Source organism: Acomys minous (genome assembly GCF_964271855.1).
Source record: "Acomys minous genome assembly, chromosome: 11".
NCBI lineage: Eukaryota > Metazoa > Chordata > Mammalia > Rodentia > Muridae > Acomys > Acomys minous.
This window is the reverse complement of record NC_140492.1, coordinates 9,842,227-9,858,987: the sequence shown is the minus strand read 5'-3', so window position 1 is coordinate 9,858,987 and position 16,761 is coordinate 9,842,227. Positions and strand designations below refer to the sequence as shown.

The 16,761-nt window shown below is 39.4% G+C and overlaps 1 protein-coding gene across 2 annotated transcripts in view; it reads right to left on the bottom strand.

Moving 5' to 3' along the window:
- CLDN17 (claudin 17) overlaps window positions 1-15,950 on the bottom strand; it is a 39,652-nt gene extending 23,702 nt beyond the window's left edge. For both annotated transcript variants that reach the window (XM_084800542.1, XM_084800541.1), the window contains exon 1: window positions 14,976-15,950. In XM_084800542.1, coding sequence (XP_084656668.1) covers window positions 15,040-15,714 — 675 coding nt within the window. In that variant the 5' untranslated portion in view covers window positions 15,715-15,950 and the 3' untranslated portion in view covers window positions 14,976-15,039. The remainder of the gene's footprint in view (window positions 1-14,975) is intronic.
- Window positions 15,951-16,761: the final 811 nt, after the last annotated feature.

Sequence of the window (16,761 nt, the reverse complement as noted above, 5' to 3'; positions counted from 1 at the left end):
GTCATCCCCTAGGTCGTAGCTACTGGTCCTGGAGTTAGTAATTGAACAAATAACACCAATTTGTTCCAATGCACAGAGCTCCAGGTGGTAACGTGCTTTCCATTGGAGCTACCGGCCTGGCAAGATGAGAAGTCACACCATGTTGCTAAGATTTATGATTTAGGTATTAACTAAGCAGAGATGTTACAAAGGAGAACAGCAAAATACAGCCCAAACCTGGAAGTCCAACTCAGCCCTTGAGGCTCTCAACCAAAGCTCTTCTTTGACTTCTGCCTGCTCCACCCAAGGCGTTGTTAAGCAGAAAAATCAACAGAAGAGCAGGCGAATGCATAGCAGATATGGGTAATTCTTATATGTTTTCATATACCTGAATGATGTCATTAATGAAATCATGTCAGGTTGTTGTTATGAAGATTGAAGACTCCTCTTATATGTGGGTTTCTAGCCCACACATTGTGGGAAAATATTGATAATGTATTCAATATACCAACAAAATCATACAATTAGACCTCACCTGTCTGGCACCACGCTGTCGTAGAATCTCATGCATAATCTCCAGTAAGAACTAGGTGAATATCTGTTGACCGATCTTTGGTCATAGTGTTTGCCTGGCAGGGTACTTTTTGTTCAAGTGTGTTTTGAACTTCTGACTTACATTGATCTTGTGTGTGTTGCTGTAAAATTTCTTGCCACCTCTAAACCCAGCATCCACTGAGCTAGAATATTTTCTGCTACACAAAATATTGAAATATTTGCAAGGAGTACATATATTATCCTCAGCTCACTTCTTATATCCGAGACAAATAGCCCCCCAAATTTCCCAAACAGCTTTTAAACTAATAGACCCTTGAACCAGACTTGAGGTATCTCTTCAGTGGAAAATTCAGCAATTCATATCTAGCCCTTTCCCTTAGAAATGTGGAGAAACTTGAATCTTTGAACATGAAAATATTGGTTGAACATGGTAATAATGGATAGAATCAACTTTTTGGATAAGTTAGTCATCACAGAAAGCTTTGAAAACCAAGAGAAGCATCCAGAAGGGCAGTGTTCAATAAATAAATGATGCGTCTATCACAGAGAGAGGTTACAGTCCAGACTTCCATCCTAATGATGAGTTCTAGTTCAGTGTAGGTCTTTTCATCCCTAAAATATGCCATAGCCACAGGCATATGACGAAAACATATTTAAGGGAATCTTTCTGCTCTTTCTTCCTCCTTGTTATCTTCTTCCTGCCTTTCTATTTTCTTTTGGCATGTATAAATAGCCCACTGTTTACAAGATATGGATATCCTTGTGATGGCGCTATAATGCAGGTATACAATGCATAAAATAAGTCTGCTTGATACTTACCTTAATTATCTGTAGCACAGTACAGCATCCCCAAGGAGCTCCTGGGAGCAGAAACTACGGCACTGTTCTTGTGAGTGAGGGACCTGGGGTCCGTCAAGTCGGGGCTGCAAGCTGCAAGCTCAGGGTCCCCGGAAAGGTGAACTCCTGGAGCATCGACAAGGAATGAGGACACTTCAAAATCCCTGCAATGACTAATTTTTTTTTTTTACATCTATCCCATGTGTTATTCTTAGAGTCGGCTCCTCTGGTGCTACTGTTGGCCAGAGGCAGCTTCACTTTATTGGCATGTGGTCTTCTCCACAGCAGCTCACAAAAATTACACTTGTTCCCTCCACAGTGCCTGAAATGAAAGTCAAAACCTTTTACAACAATGTAAGAAATGTCACGTCATCATTCTGTCACTACCGATCACACAGTCTGACTGAGCATCTTAACAGGACCTAGGATGCTGAAGACTGGGCAGAAGGAGGCAGCAATGTTCTGGTCTGCCTTGGAAGCTAAATATTAAGTAAAATAAAATGTAACAACGTTTCGTTTCTAGGGAATGAATTATTTTCATTCCAATAATGTAAAAGTTGAATCTTCAGAAGCACAGGTTGCTTAGGCCCTGTGAGAAGTCAGTTCACTTCTGTTGACATCATCCAGTGAGGAAATGGGAATTTAGGCACATTGGTTTAGGTGCTTGTTATGCTAGGTCTCTCACAGTGGAACTTTATTTACTTTAATCTCTACTGTACACCACAGAAGCCTGGTTGGTGTCTACAAGGAAGCAGTTTAAATTGCTTTACACCATCAAAATGGCAGGAAGACTAAGGCTTACTGAGCCTAAGTCACTGTCAAGACACAGTGATTGCAGTTCACTGTGATTGACAGAGGACATGGACATATTTCGGTAGTAGAGCCAAATTTATACTACTTATCTTTTAAGTTATGATAAAATAATCTTGTAATTTATGAGATTAGCGGTTTGTTTACTGACTGGCTCTGTATTCAATACACTATTTTAGTTTCTTTTCCTGTTGCTGTGATAAAATATACACCAAAAGCAGCTGAAAGGAGAAGGGTTTTTTCCCCCTTACAATTCAAGGTACTGTTCATCCTGGCAATGAAGTCAAGAAGCAGCCTGAAGAGCATCCTCTCCACAGGAGTAGAGAACAGCAGTGCGTGCTGCTGCTCAGCTTCATCTTGCCACTCATAGGGCCCAGGATCCCATCCAGGGAATGACGTCACTCACGGTTCATGTCTTTCTACTTCAATCCATGCACTGAAGCTAATCCTGCAATGAGGACACATCCAGGGTCCTATCTTCCTGGCGATTCTGGATTTGGTCATGCTGATGATCAACACTACCATACATATAATATGATACTGCTTGGTACAACAATAATGACATTATAGTGGTGTGAATATTCTATCTCTAGAATATTCTATCTGTATTCTAGTTGTAGAACAAAGGAACAAATACTCAGAGTGTGGTCATTATTATTTGTTAAGTCTGCCAATATTTTGGGAGGTCCTGCTATTGCCAACCGTCAAGCTTGACTCCAGAGCAAGAGGATTGCCAAAGGCATGCAAAGCTCTTGTCTTCAGCGAGTTTAAACTCCTCAGTCAATAGACACCTTAGATTCGTGTAAAAGCACAAAAAGGCTACAAACATCATGTTAGACAATAGAGCGTCTCTATTTGGTCAACTGAAAAGGGTAAAATTGGAAGATTTGTGGTTGGGCGACAGAAGATTGAAACCTAAAGGATGCCTATTTCTCTGTCTTGAGCTCAGACAGGAGAAGCACACCATGCAAAAAAACAAACAAACAAACAAACAACAACAACAACAACAAAACCAACTCTGGCAAAGATAGGAGGTAGTTTTCCATAATCAAAAACAGAAAACCCAGTGGATCTATATGTAAATAACTTAAGAAAGTAACTATGGAAATATGATTAGGAAAGCAAAATGGTAGAGTCCATAAGTCAGAATGTTAAAAAAAATTAAATTTTGTACAAGAAAATGATTTATCCATCTATGCTATGGGTAGGAGAGGCCAGAAAGAAAGCTGAAGTGATGTCATTTATATCATTCATGGAGGCAGTGGGTGAGGTTCTTGACTCATCTCGGAAACCCAGGAAATGCCAGGAAGGAAATCCTTGCCTTGAAAACTGAATTGTGAAGTTTGCTGGGAGGCGGGGACCTCAGAGGTAAGAAAGCACACATAAAGAGCATACAACCCTGGAATCATGAGCTCCTGAGGCCCATTTCAAGAATTGCCAGTAAATCAGCGTGGCTTAAAGTTCTGGGTGTGCTTTTGAACACCAGGAGGTGGCATTTAAAAAGTAGGTGGGGTGATCTCATTAAAAGCCCTGCGGATGTTGAGGTTCAGAAGGCAAGCTGTTCTCTGGAAAGGATTAAGGAGAAAACGCCAGTGAATAGTAAGAGCCTGGTTAGATTTCAGTCTTAGAGAGCGGTTGTGACTAATACACCATGGGGATTTGCAAGAGATCACTACTATGAGGGAAAAAGAATTGAAAAGAAAATACAAACACTAGTTATCCACCTAGGTAAAAGAAGGATGGCGGGCTGGGCTTTTCACAGCTACCTGAGAACGCGTGTGTAGGTCAGAGGTACAGTACTCACCTAGGATACACTGTTCCTGCCTTCACCTGAGCTCCACAGAGCAACACAAACAATAGGACTACCCAATTCTTTTCTATTGCAAGTCTACAGACCCTGGAGAGGAAAGATGAAGGAAGCATTACGAGTGCAAAGTCCACTTGCTGGTATTACCAAACCCAAGGCTAGAGAAGAAAGCCTCAAAAGTCCCAGACAGCAAGTCTTAGCAAGGTAGGGTGAATGTCCAAGACTACAGGTAAGATGAGAAGGGGGGGCTTCAGGAGCTACTGCTGTGTTAGAACAGCTTCTGTAATTAAATGATGACTTGCAAGTCACCTTTCTCCTTCTACCATAGGTAGGTGGTATCATGATAGGTATCATAAGGACGAAGCCCAGGCTGCTAGGCTCGGCAGCACGTGCCTTTACCCACTGAGCCATCTCACCAAGCCTAACATTACATTTTGGGAAACTGAATTTTGCTTTTTGTCACCCCCAGCCCTCCACAGCAAAGCTCTGTTAGGATCTACTACCTGGAGATATCACTGTGAGAGATCAAGATGAAAATGAGTGGATTAAATAAGACGAGAAATAGCCTAAAAGTAATTAAGAAAAAACAGGATAATCATGCACAAGGTGAGAGGCGAGGTCTGAGAATTCAGGTAGCCAATTAAAATAACAATTATTATCTTCCTGTGGAGAATGAGTTTTCCAAAAAGAAACTCACAGATTGTGGTTTTTATTATACTTAATCCTCATCAGATAAGTTAGTTAATTTCAGTTTGATATTTAAGATGTGCATTTCAGATGTGTCCCTGGATGAGTGATTATACTTGTTTGAAGCATAGGATACTGCAAGTGATGGGTTTAGGGGTAAAAAATGACAAAGTGGCCTCTAAGATGTAGGTATAATTCCAGCTCTGCAGCAGGTGAGACGCCATCAAGCCAGCCAAGGATGCAGTCCTGTTCAGATGTACGTCAGGAGTGATCACTGCAGTTCACTTCAAAGCCACTGCAAGTTTAAGCCCCTTTTGTAAATTAGACTCCCACAGAAAACCATTATTCTAATAGAAATGAGGCAGTGGTGGGCTTTATGGACACACCTGCAGGCACCCATTTAAAGCCATCTTGCTGGCTGCTGTAAATGGGTTCAGAGGACATTATCCATAGTCAACCACATCAGATTATTTGAAATAAAAGAGGAAACTCACTAAAAGCACAGCGAGTGATAATATGGCTACCTTAAAGAAAATCCTTAAAATTCAGAGTATAGCTTTAGCTTTACGGAGTAGAATTGAGATGAATAACACTTACAGAAACTAGTCCACTTACAAAGGTGATTAATGTTAAGCCTTTATCGCACATATGGCTTGCAAATATTATTTCACATTTTATAGGTGGCCTTCTTGTTTTGTTGACTGTTTTGTCTGCTGAACAGGAGCTATTTCCGGACTATGTAGTTATGCAGGTATGTGTCTACATTCCTTGCTTCTAGCTAAGCTCCAAATAATAAAGGTACACTAATATGTTCATAGCACACATTAACATACTAGTGGCTTTGAGGAGCTTAGTGTCCAACAAGGAATGGAAGACACCTTTTAAATATTTGCGTATCTAAGCTAAGAATATGTAATATGAAGATAAAGCTGTAGAGTCTATTACAATGCTTCAGAAAACATTAGGGCACTGGTGAGGACACAGTTCTGTTGAGCAAATTCCTCCAACAGACAACAACAAAAACAGCTTTGCATCCTGTTTCAGCATGTTCCCTGTTCTGAACACTTAGCACATCTCAAGCTGATCGCTGTTGTAGATTCTTACCTGGGTTTACTCAAAGGGCTTGAATATCTGCATATCCACTTCTGCATTTTTTAATTGTTATGATTACGATGTAATTACATCATTTCTTCCTTACCACTCCTTCCTTCAAACAGTCCCATATCCATACCCCCACTCTTTTCAAATTCATGATCTCATTCTTCCATTAATTGTTGGTAAGTACACACACACAGACACACACGCACACACACACACACACACACACACACACACACACACACACATACACACACAGCAAAATAGATAACAACAACCTGCTCAGTCTGTAAGTTATTTGTAACTTTGTTTTTTTTTTTTTTTTTTTTTTGAGCATGCTATTTGCCATTAAGTAATCAATTAGTAATCAATTGACTTGTGTTTTCTTTTCTACTTTGCCTTCCTCTGGGCCAGGCTTGGTTGACTGCAGTTCTCTCAGGAAGCATGCCCCAAGCATCTTTATTCATACCCTGTCTCCTGCATTCTGAGAGCACCTTGATCTCCTATGGCAGTTATAATAGATTGGATCATGTTGCAATGCTTTTATGATTCATCTTTGTTTATATGTCTTGTTGCTTGACTTTTCTCTCCAAAGAATATGAGTTTTCATTGTACACAGGGAATAGGAGATAGAAGTAACAAAAGAAGAGGTTTGCAGTTTGGTAGAAGATGCTGATGGCTTGGAAAAACCTATTAAAGCTACTCAGTGCTCTAATGGTGAGTTTATCTAAAAGTGGAAGCACCTACTTTCCCCCTTCAGATATTTAGATTTTTGATTATTTTTTATAAACTAATTTATTCACTTTACATCTTAGTCATAATCCCTTTCTCTTCTCCTCCCAGCCCTACCTTCCTCCTCCTCCTCTTGCTCCCCCTCCCCTATTACCCAGAAAAGGAGAGTCCCCACCACCAACCCCAGCTCATCAAATTGCGTCAGGACTCAGTTCATCCTCTTTCCCTATGATGTGGCAAGACATACCTGTCAAGGGGAAGTGATCAAAAAGCAGGCGACAGAGTCAAAGTTAGAAACAAATCCCACTCCCTTTACTAGTGGACCTACGTGAAACTTGAGCTGTCAATTGGCTATATCTATGTAGAGGACCTAGGTCTAGTCCATGCATGGTCCTTGGTTGATGCTTCAGACTCTGCAGGCCCCTCTGGGCCCTGGTTAATTGGCTTTGCCCAATGTTTGGTGGTGAGTCTCAACATCTGTACAAACTGCTTATGGGTGTAGCCTCTCAGAAAACAACTCTAATAGGTCCTGTCTAAGAGTATAGCAGAGTATTAGTTGATAGTATCAGGGGTTTGCTCTCTTTGATGGGGTCAGTCTTTGGTTGGGCTAGGCATTGGTTAGACATTCTCTCAGCCTCTTCTCTATCTGTTCTATCTTTATCCCAGCAGTTCTTGTAGGTAGGGTAAGTTTTAGACCAGAGTTTTTTGTAGGGAGGTTGTTTTTCTCCCTCCTACTTTTTAATAGTGTCACAGAGAGATAGCAAAACAATTTTGGAAAAGTCTGTGTAGTCCACTAGGACTCTCAAAGACATTCTTGCACATTGGAAAGACATTGGAAGAGTAGAAAATGAATGAAAGGAAGAAAAGAAATTCTATTGCCACTGATATACAGTTGTACTAAAAGATAAACAAAGTCGAGTCAAGAAAGCATTGCTCTTTCAACCATAGCTCTAGAGAACAGTGATTTGTGTACCAATGTGCTAGAACACATGTAGGCTGCATTTAATAGAGCTTGGAGTTCATTTGTATGTCAGAGACTTCAAAAAGGATTATTAGAATGACTGAGGTGGCTTAGAATACTGAGCACCTCACCACCACTCATAACCAATGTGATACTGAAAGAAATGAAGTGTCTACATAAATTGTTACCTTATTTTAAAAACTCCAGGAAAACAGGGGTTAAACCAGAATGAAAAGTCATTCCAATTCTTTAAAAAACTAAATAAACTGTGGCTTTTAAATGAAAAAATGTTTAAACAAATCTTGAAAAACATAATGAATATTATTTTGCCTCCTTTTATGTCCAACAGGACAGTGAAATGCTTTATGGATGGAGAAAGCAAAAGACATGTAAAGAGCTTAAGGCTTGCACTGCTTGGGGATAATAATAGTAATTATACATTACATTTACATAATGTGTTGTGATTAAGAGGCTTTCACAGGCACTGCCTCACTTTATCCTCACAGTGGCCCTTCAAGTAGAGGGAGTGAGTCCCATCAGCCTCCTTATGTGAAGAGGAAGGGAGCTATACAGCCTGTGCCCTTTCAGTATGTTTTCTGAGACAGTGGGGAAGCAATGTCCTCACAGTGTGTCCTTAGAAAGGAGAGAAAGCCTCCTTGTATTAATTTCTTTCTATAACTTGTAAATTAAAAAAAATAGAATCAATATTCTACCTTTTTGCTTCCATGTGTAAAGTTTTGTTTAGATATAGTTCAATTTATATATAGTTCACATATATAATATTATGCATATTGTTTTTGTTCTAACAATGAAACGATTGAGGCTCAGTTTAGCTGGAGGAAGCAAATAATGAACTCAAATCTCCTAGGCCAGTGCTTTGTCTATTAAGCCTTTTGGGCTTTCCTGAAATAGGGGGACTAAGTGGGTTCTCAAAAGGTAGGTATATACAAAAAGAAGGCAAACTGTGTCTTTCCAAAGTGTATAGACAAGTGGCAATAATAATTTTTAAAAAAAATAATTAAATTTGAAAGGTGCAAGTTAAAACAACAAGATTATTGACATGTATTGAGGATCTTAATGAACTGGATATTTTAGAGGATAATGAGGATAAAAGTCATTACAAGGGCACAAAATGTAATGTGAATGGAAGATCAAAGGTAGAAAAGGGAAGGACAGCGTTTCTATTGTGGATTTTGGACTTTCTGACAGGGAGTACTAATGGATCCCAGGCAGTGTGAGGAAATAGTTGAAGGGTGAGTTTTTCTCAGGCAGGTTAGGTCTCCAGAATCACGGCTGGAATGTGGCATTGCATGCGTCAGATATCTTGACTGAAAAGGAGGTATCTAGGGACGCTCCCGACACTTAGAGACTTAGAGTTTTACCAAGTTGGCAGCGTTGGCTTGGAATCAGGGAAGAAGAGGGATGTTTAACGTGGCCGTGGGTTTCCCAGTGCTTCTGAGAGTATCCCTCACCACCGAAGTGCCAATGCTCACAGTATGTCTTTCTTTAGGATGAAACTGAGTGTTCCCTTTCCTTAATGTTTATTCTTTATGATTTGTGGGGGATCACGAGGTCATGTTGTGACATGTTCTCCCTGGATATTGATACAATTTAGAGGTGAAGAATGCTGTAGAACTTTCAGATGATGTTATGTGAAAGAGTTGGTGAAAGCAGATCACCGGGGACCTATCTGCCAGTTCTAACTTGGGCCCTTGGTTCCTCCCTTGTTCTCTGTGCCTTGATCTGCTATGATGTAGAAAGAGTCTCACACAGACCCTAGTCATCATAGCTTCCCTACCAAGACAGACTGAAATCTCTGAAACACGGAACAAATATAAACCTCCCCTGCCGGGTTCTCTATGTTCACAATGATGCCTTCCCATCAGCTCTAACCTGTGCTTTGATCTTTCCTTGCATATGTGATTGCTTCTTCTAATCTAGTTATCACGTTTCTGCCACATATTCCCAGAGTCAACTTTGTTATTCATGGTGTGAGCTGATATATATGCCTCAAAGAAAGTATTCTTTGCCCTACCAGGTGTGTAGAGCCTGACCTCATAGTCAGCATGTACCCCAGGATGCATGTGCCCCCAACACAAAATTGCAAACTTACTCAAAACACCTTAAAATTTATTTTTATAACTTGATTGCACAATTCTCAAGCATATGATGTCAAAATGTCAGACAAACTTAAAAAATATCAGATACACCTTTATCATATCAAGCATGTCCGTGATTCTGCTGTGGCATTATCTACTTTTTAATCTTCTGAGTAATTGTTTCCATCATCAATTTTGCTAGAAACTCTTGGGGTTCCCTAAGTCACCGTCTTAATTGAAACAACAGCTTTGCTGCATTTTACAGCCTGCTTTTTACATGTTATTTTGTCTGGAATGGTTCCTCAGTGAACAGTATCTATCTATTAAATAAATATTTTCTTGGAAATCCTCTTTTAAAGCAGTATTAAAAGTGCAAGACTACTAAGAGATCTGATTTCCCCCAGGTGCCATATTTTATTATATGCTGATTAAATTTTCCTTCATTAATTCATGAAATATTCATTATCTGTAAATTGTTGCCGGCTCCCAAGTGCCAGGTGTTTTGGCTTATACATATAACTGTTTTAAAGACTCATACTTAACTTTTTGTTTTGTTTTGTTTTAAGCTCTCAGGTTGATGTAAGTTACTTAATGAAGACTCTTCTCAGTTCTTTGGGTTTGGGGAGTGGCATGTGTTTGATTGCAGACTCCAGACCCACATGGAGAAGGGCAGCTGGTGCCAACTGGAGGCTTCACCCATACTAACTAGTGTTCATGGTACCAGAGAAGTTGGTGGTATTCTGCATGATACCTGAAGAGCAAGGCAAACACCAACCTAGCTACAAATCACGCAGTCTACAATGATGAGCTGCCTGCACGCTGTGCTACATGCTGTGAGAGCAACCAGCAACTGTCTGAATGGCTTTAAGGCCAAAAGATGGAACTCATCCCTGACCCTGCTCAGGAGAATAAGGACCTAAGATTGGATAGGGCATGAGCCTAGGGGAAAAACCACCAAAGGAACAGCAATAAAATAACTCCTAACAAAGTTCTGTTATTCTCACAGACCAGTGATTTAGGCAAAATCAGAGAAATGTCCCACTGATGTATGGGAACTAATACAGAATCACACAACTGGACAAGAATAAGAAACCTTAAAATACTCAGTCCTAAGTGGTATCTCTCTGTCAAATCCCTTCCCTCAGGGCTCAGGAAGCTACACAGGAGACCAAAAGATTGTAAAAGCCAGAGGGGATGGGTGACACCAAGAAAACAGTGTCTTCCACATACAACAGGATTGATACACATGAAATTACAGAGACCAGGGCAGCGGACACATGGCATTCACAGGTTCAAGCCAGAAGTAGCCCCAGTGCTAAGAAGATTAAGTAGACATAATCTCTCACCCTTCACCAAAAGCTTTTTTTTTTCCAGTTTCCAACCATTTTCAAAGACAAAATCATTTTTTTCTAGTAGGCATACAAAACACACTTAAAAGTATGTTCCGCGACCACTAGTAGATGGCCAACAAAAAATAGCTCAATGACACTTTTGTAGATATTTTGTTGTTGTTTCTTATTGTTTTGTTTGGGCATTGAGAAAATTGAGCAATGTTTTAATTTTCTCTTTAAGCAACAGTTTTTTTTTTATATCTGGCATTATTTAGAAAAGTCACCAACTCAAAGTAATATAGAAAAGATCTGTAGCATTTGGCTCATTTTAATATCTATAATTTTTAAAACAATAATTTTTATTTTAAAAATTTAATGTTATTATATCATTTCTCCTGCACTTTCTGCCCTCTGCCCCTTCCCATGCTTTGTAATATGTTATAGATGACGCCTCTGCACCAAGGATGACAGTCCCACTACCCTCTGCACCAAGGATGACAGTCCCACTACCCTCTGCACCAAGGATGACAGTCCCACTACCTACTTTGCATAGAATATTGTTATCACAAACTCCATGAGACAAAGGTGAAAGGACTGATCTTAGTGGAAAGACAAGGATACAAAGGCCTTCTCTTTCATGTGTGTGTGTGTGTGTGTGTGTGTGTGTGTGTGTGTGTGTGTGTGTAAGGGGTGATATTCTTCATTCTCACAGTGGTTTAGTTGTAGAAACCTTGGCGAGACTTTCTTTTTCTATCTCTCAGACTAAACACATCATATATTCTTATCACTTTTTTATCTCCTTATGTCCTACATGGATTGTTGAAAACTCATCCATGCTCCCCACTCCCACCCCCACCCTCACCCCATATAAATCAGGACATAGCTCTATCTGGCCTCTTCCTCAATCTGCTTGAGATTTCCTCATTTTCCTGAGTCCTGTTCTCAAGTATTTAAAAAAATAAGAGGAGGCACCCTCCATGTACTCTAAAGATAATATTATTTACTGCCTCTTAACTACGGTATTCTGTTTCACTTTTTCCCCCCTAAGGCAGGGTTTCTCTGTGTAGCTTTGGCTGTCCTGAACTTGCTTTGTAGACGAGGCTTGTCTCAAACCCACAGAGATCGGCCTGCCTCTGCCTCCCAGAATGCTGGGATTACAGGTGTGAGCCCTGCCCCCACTGTTTTAATTTCTTAATTAGGAAATCATTCTATAATCCTAAATTTGAGCAACAAATGGTTCCACTGAGCTATGCTACAGTTTATTTAGAGTTTTCTCAGGACACATACATTCAGATTGAAAAATAGTAACTGCTTTTATATTTCTTGAGTTCTTTTGTTTTATCTCTTCCCTGAGGAATGGGCCCATATTGGTTAAAACCTGCGACTATTTTACAGTCTGTTCATCACTTAGGAATCAATCCTCAAATATTTATTAAGTCTGGACCTAGTAATCATGTAGGGTTTTGCATATTAGTAATGTCACAAATCCTGCCTCAATTCTATGAACTTGGTAATACATGATGAGACTTCCACAAAGTTGAATTTCAGTCAAACCTTAGGGAATAAGAAAGTTTTTGTATAACCCAGGTTTAATATAGGTACTTTTCATTTGCAATGTGTCTTGAAATTTATTGAAAATTAGTAAGTTCATTTTGTTGTATGAGAGAAAATATCACAGCCCACTGAAAGATTAAAAATTAACATTTCAGAAGGATGCCTTGATTAATGGAAGAGCAGGTAACAAATCTCTTGGTGAGCTTTTGCCTAATATTTGGTAGCTAATGCTGTCTCATGACTCCACCCAAAAATAAAACTTGTTCTCTCTGATGCACTGGCCAGCAGAAAGACATATTCCATTTAGGATTAAAGGGACATTCTTGTAATGCTAATTGTTTCTAGGTGAATGAAAAGGTAAGACAAATGATTACCTGACAACCATTAAGCATCTGTCTTCACTCTCTTTATGGCTTACCTACTCAGCTGTGTAAGATAAATGACTCCTTCTCAGTACAACCATATTAGATTTCTACAGGTAAAAGAAAGTCATCAGAAAACCTCTCTGACATGACTATATTTAAAATACTGTTATTGCTTTTATTTGAAAATATTTAGTTATGTTCCATGTCACCTTTAACATCTTAATGTTTTGAGTATAATTTTGTTTTGTTTTTTTTTTCATTATTCCAATCTTTTAATAAGTACTTTAATAGACAAGATTTGCTATCTCAAACATGGAGAGGACACTCAAAGTTCATTTTAGTTCTACTGTGTAGAAACCTGAAGAACTGTTTTACAGGTGTTTCTAGTTCCAGAGGTTGTAGGTACACATGACAACCACAACCCATTCATTTATTTCTCTAAAAGTCCATTGCCAAAGATAAAGTAAAATTTAGATTCCCACTCCCAGCCCTACCTCTCATTTTTCATCTTGCCTATAAATTTGTATACAAATTTCAGCAGTGAGGATATGTCACCCTTGGGCACTGGAAGGTACAGAAATTCCTAGAACATAATTATTCTCACAGAAGAGATACCAAGAAAAAGCTATCTAATTAGGTTTATAATTCAGGTACCTAGATAGACAAATGGACTTTTAATTGAGGCCAAATGATGAAGCAGAAAGATAACCCATAACTAAATAAAAGACCAAGGACATAGGCAAAATTTTGTTTTTTTAAACGGCTTGAAGTAATGAAGACTTGGTTGGTTTGTAGACTATAGTAAGAGTTTCACACAGGACTTAGTTTTGGCTTATTGTTACACTAATGTTTCAGTTAATAGGTTAACTAATGGATAGATATGCATTCTTCAATTAATCGTGTAACTAAACAAATCAACATCATTGGATGACATAGTTATTTTATTAGCTTGTTATATTATGATAAACATGAACACAAAAAGATTTGGTGAACTAGCTAAAACCTTTTTGTGAAATTACATTCTGAATATTAAATATTCTATTATAAAATAAATATGCCATTTAAGGATTAATATTGAATATATAAACACTAATTCACAGCAGAGCAAAGCCATTAGGAGCCACCCACAAGAATAGATTTGCGTCACTAACACTTTATGTGCATCTTAAGCTCTCAAGCCCCTCACCACTTTTAACCTTGATATTGTTATGTACACATGGGTTGCAAAAAACTGAGAAAACGTTTCAAGCAAAACAAAATGCATTGGCATCACTATTTGTCTACTAGAGAGTAAGAAAGGTGGGAGTTATTTCAGCCTGACTAATCGTCTGAATAAGCACCTTGGATCTTCATTTTTCTGAGCGTGTTTAGACCTGTACACTGTACCCTGTACACTGGCGTCAGGTGAGGAACTGGCGCCATTCCTTCAGTGCTTGAGTCAGTAAATCCCTTCAACAAGAAGCTCATCTGTCTCGATTTATTTCTTTACCTAATCCAGCTGGACGATTCAGTTTGCTTGAATGTACAAATCATAAACTTTGGGAGTACATTATTTTCATTTATAAATTATTTTCTTTAAATGGCTGGGTCTAAGAAAGATTAACCTATGTAAATTGGAGGCTTTGAAAATCATCTTGCATAGAGAAACCAGAACTCCTTTATCCTTTAAAAAAAAAAAGTTGAATTTTCAGTATGAGTTTCCCAGAAAAATTTTTTAAATGTTATTTGATGAGTTCAACCAAATGTATTTATTCTGTGAACTTTTCAAGACTATTTCCTTATAATTATCACCATTTAGCTATTACTGTGTATGTAATAAAAAATTTGGAGTGAAAAATCACAGGTTACCATTGAAAATATGTTTATGTTTTATTGATGCAATATATCATTTGAAATTTTACTTTTTTATCAGAATACATGACAAGCAAAAACGAATAGAGCATCATCACATGTTCATAATGAGGAATATACTTGGTATTTTACTATATAAATTGGAATAAATATTGAGTTCAACAAGCGTGAGCGCAGATAATGCATAGGAAATCACAATGTCCAAATGAGTCATTTATATTCCTACCTGAGGTTTAAAAAAAAAAAATGGAAACTTTCATCTCAGTCTAAATCTATTATGAAGGTAGTTCTTCTGCCTGATGTACTCACAGTTTCTGGGATGGCTTTATAAAACACTTGAGCATAAGCCGTGGGCTGATGTTGGAAGCATGCCTTAGACATAGCTCGTGGAAGTTTTGCTAGGCATTGTCACCTTCCTCTGGTTATCTTTTTGTGGTACACGATATGCTGGGGCTGGATATCTGTGCCACCGATTCCTTCTGTTACAGCAGCAATAACCACAGAGGAGCCCCCCTCCGATGAAGAGGACAGCCGCGGTCGCCCAGCCAAGGAAGAGTGCTCCTCCGAGCTCTCGCTTCTGCCCTGCGTGGATGTTTGGGTCATAGAAGTCCCTGATGATGATGTTGGCGGTCCAGGACACTGGAATCAGAACGAAGATTCCAGTGAGAATAAAGAGTACTCCTGAGGTTCCCAGCAAGTAGGCTTTGACCCTCTCACTGGAGCCGGTGCACTGCATCTGTTTCATGCCGCAGATGCCAATAATGAGAGCAATCAAGGCGAGAGCCGCCGCCACGCACATGAGCGCACGCGCTGCTTCCAGCACTGGTGGGAGAGCCAGTATGGAGTTATAGAATTTGCACTGCAGTGTAACCATAGCTTGCTGGATGCAGTTCATCCAAAGCCCTTCCCAGATCCTCTCAAAGATAATAATGTTGCTGCCGATGAAAGCCGATACTCTCCATTGAGGCAGAAGCGTTGTGCCAACCGTCCCAACCAAACCGAAGAACCCAAGAACCAGTCCAGCAATCTGAAGGGGATAAAAAGCCATGGTCTTTTCTTCTCAGACTGGTCCTAGCCTGTAAGGGTAGAAGATGCTCCAGATGCTGAATGTGATGGGCTCTTCCAGTCTAGAGGAGTGCCCGGTCTTCTCTACTCCTGGGGCCCATGATGTGTTAGTGCAAATCAGCAGCAGCGCCTGGACTTGGCTGAACTTGAAGTACCTGCTGTGAGTTCTTGTGTGCTGCTCCCGCACACACCTTCATTTCTGTTTGCTTTATTCACTAAGCATATATAATTCTTTCCCAGCCAATAAGAATGTAGCCAGAGGTGTGTCAAGAAATACTCTCTTCAATTTTAGCATTTCTCATGTTATTATTGTCTTAGCAATGCTGTAATTAAGTACCAAAGGCTCCATTGTGCATTGCTAATTACAGAGCTGAAAACATCCATCTAGAAAGCAGTTTGATATGAAAGCCTAAACATATGTGGTTAAGGCAGAATTCGAAGATGTCAAAACCGGGCCAGTATTTCTGAGATAAAATGATAACCATTCTTGACTTAGGCCACTAGTTTCTTTTTGTGCAAAGCCTCTTTTCCCAATGGTGTTCATGAACTCTGAGTTTATTAAGGCGTATGGATCAAGAGAAATGTTTACTTATATTTCATCAGGATTTCTATTAAGGCTAAGAATACTTAGGAAGAGCCCTTGGCACGGGATTCAAATTTCACATTTACTCTTCTGATGCTGAAAGAAGGGACCTAGATCACTGCTTATAATGTTTTGAATATGCTAGCAATTATTCTATTAGCTGCTTCATGGCACCTCTCCCCCTGCTGAAAGACACTTAACATGCAAACTGTCATTAGATTGTTGTTCAATGACAGCTTGATGACATCGTACTTAGGGAGGCTGAAAGGTGACATTCCACTTTTTTTTGGAAAACTTTAAAATTGCCCTTTGAGCTGCTGTATCACTCAAAATTTTCATGTGCACCCATCTCTTCAGAGCAAGAAGGTATCGCCGCAGTTTACAACCCGCATCTTTCATTTACTAGACACGGAGTGTGAGCTCTACGGTGTTTGGGATGATATCTGC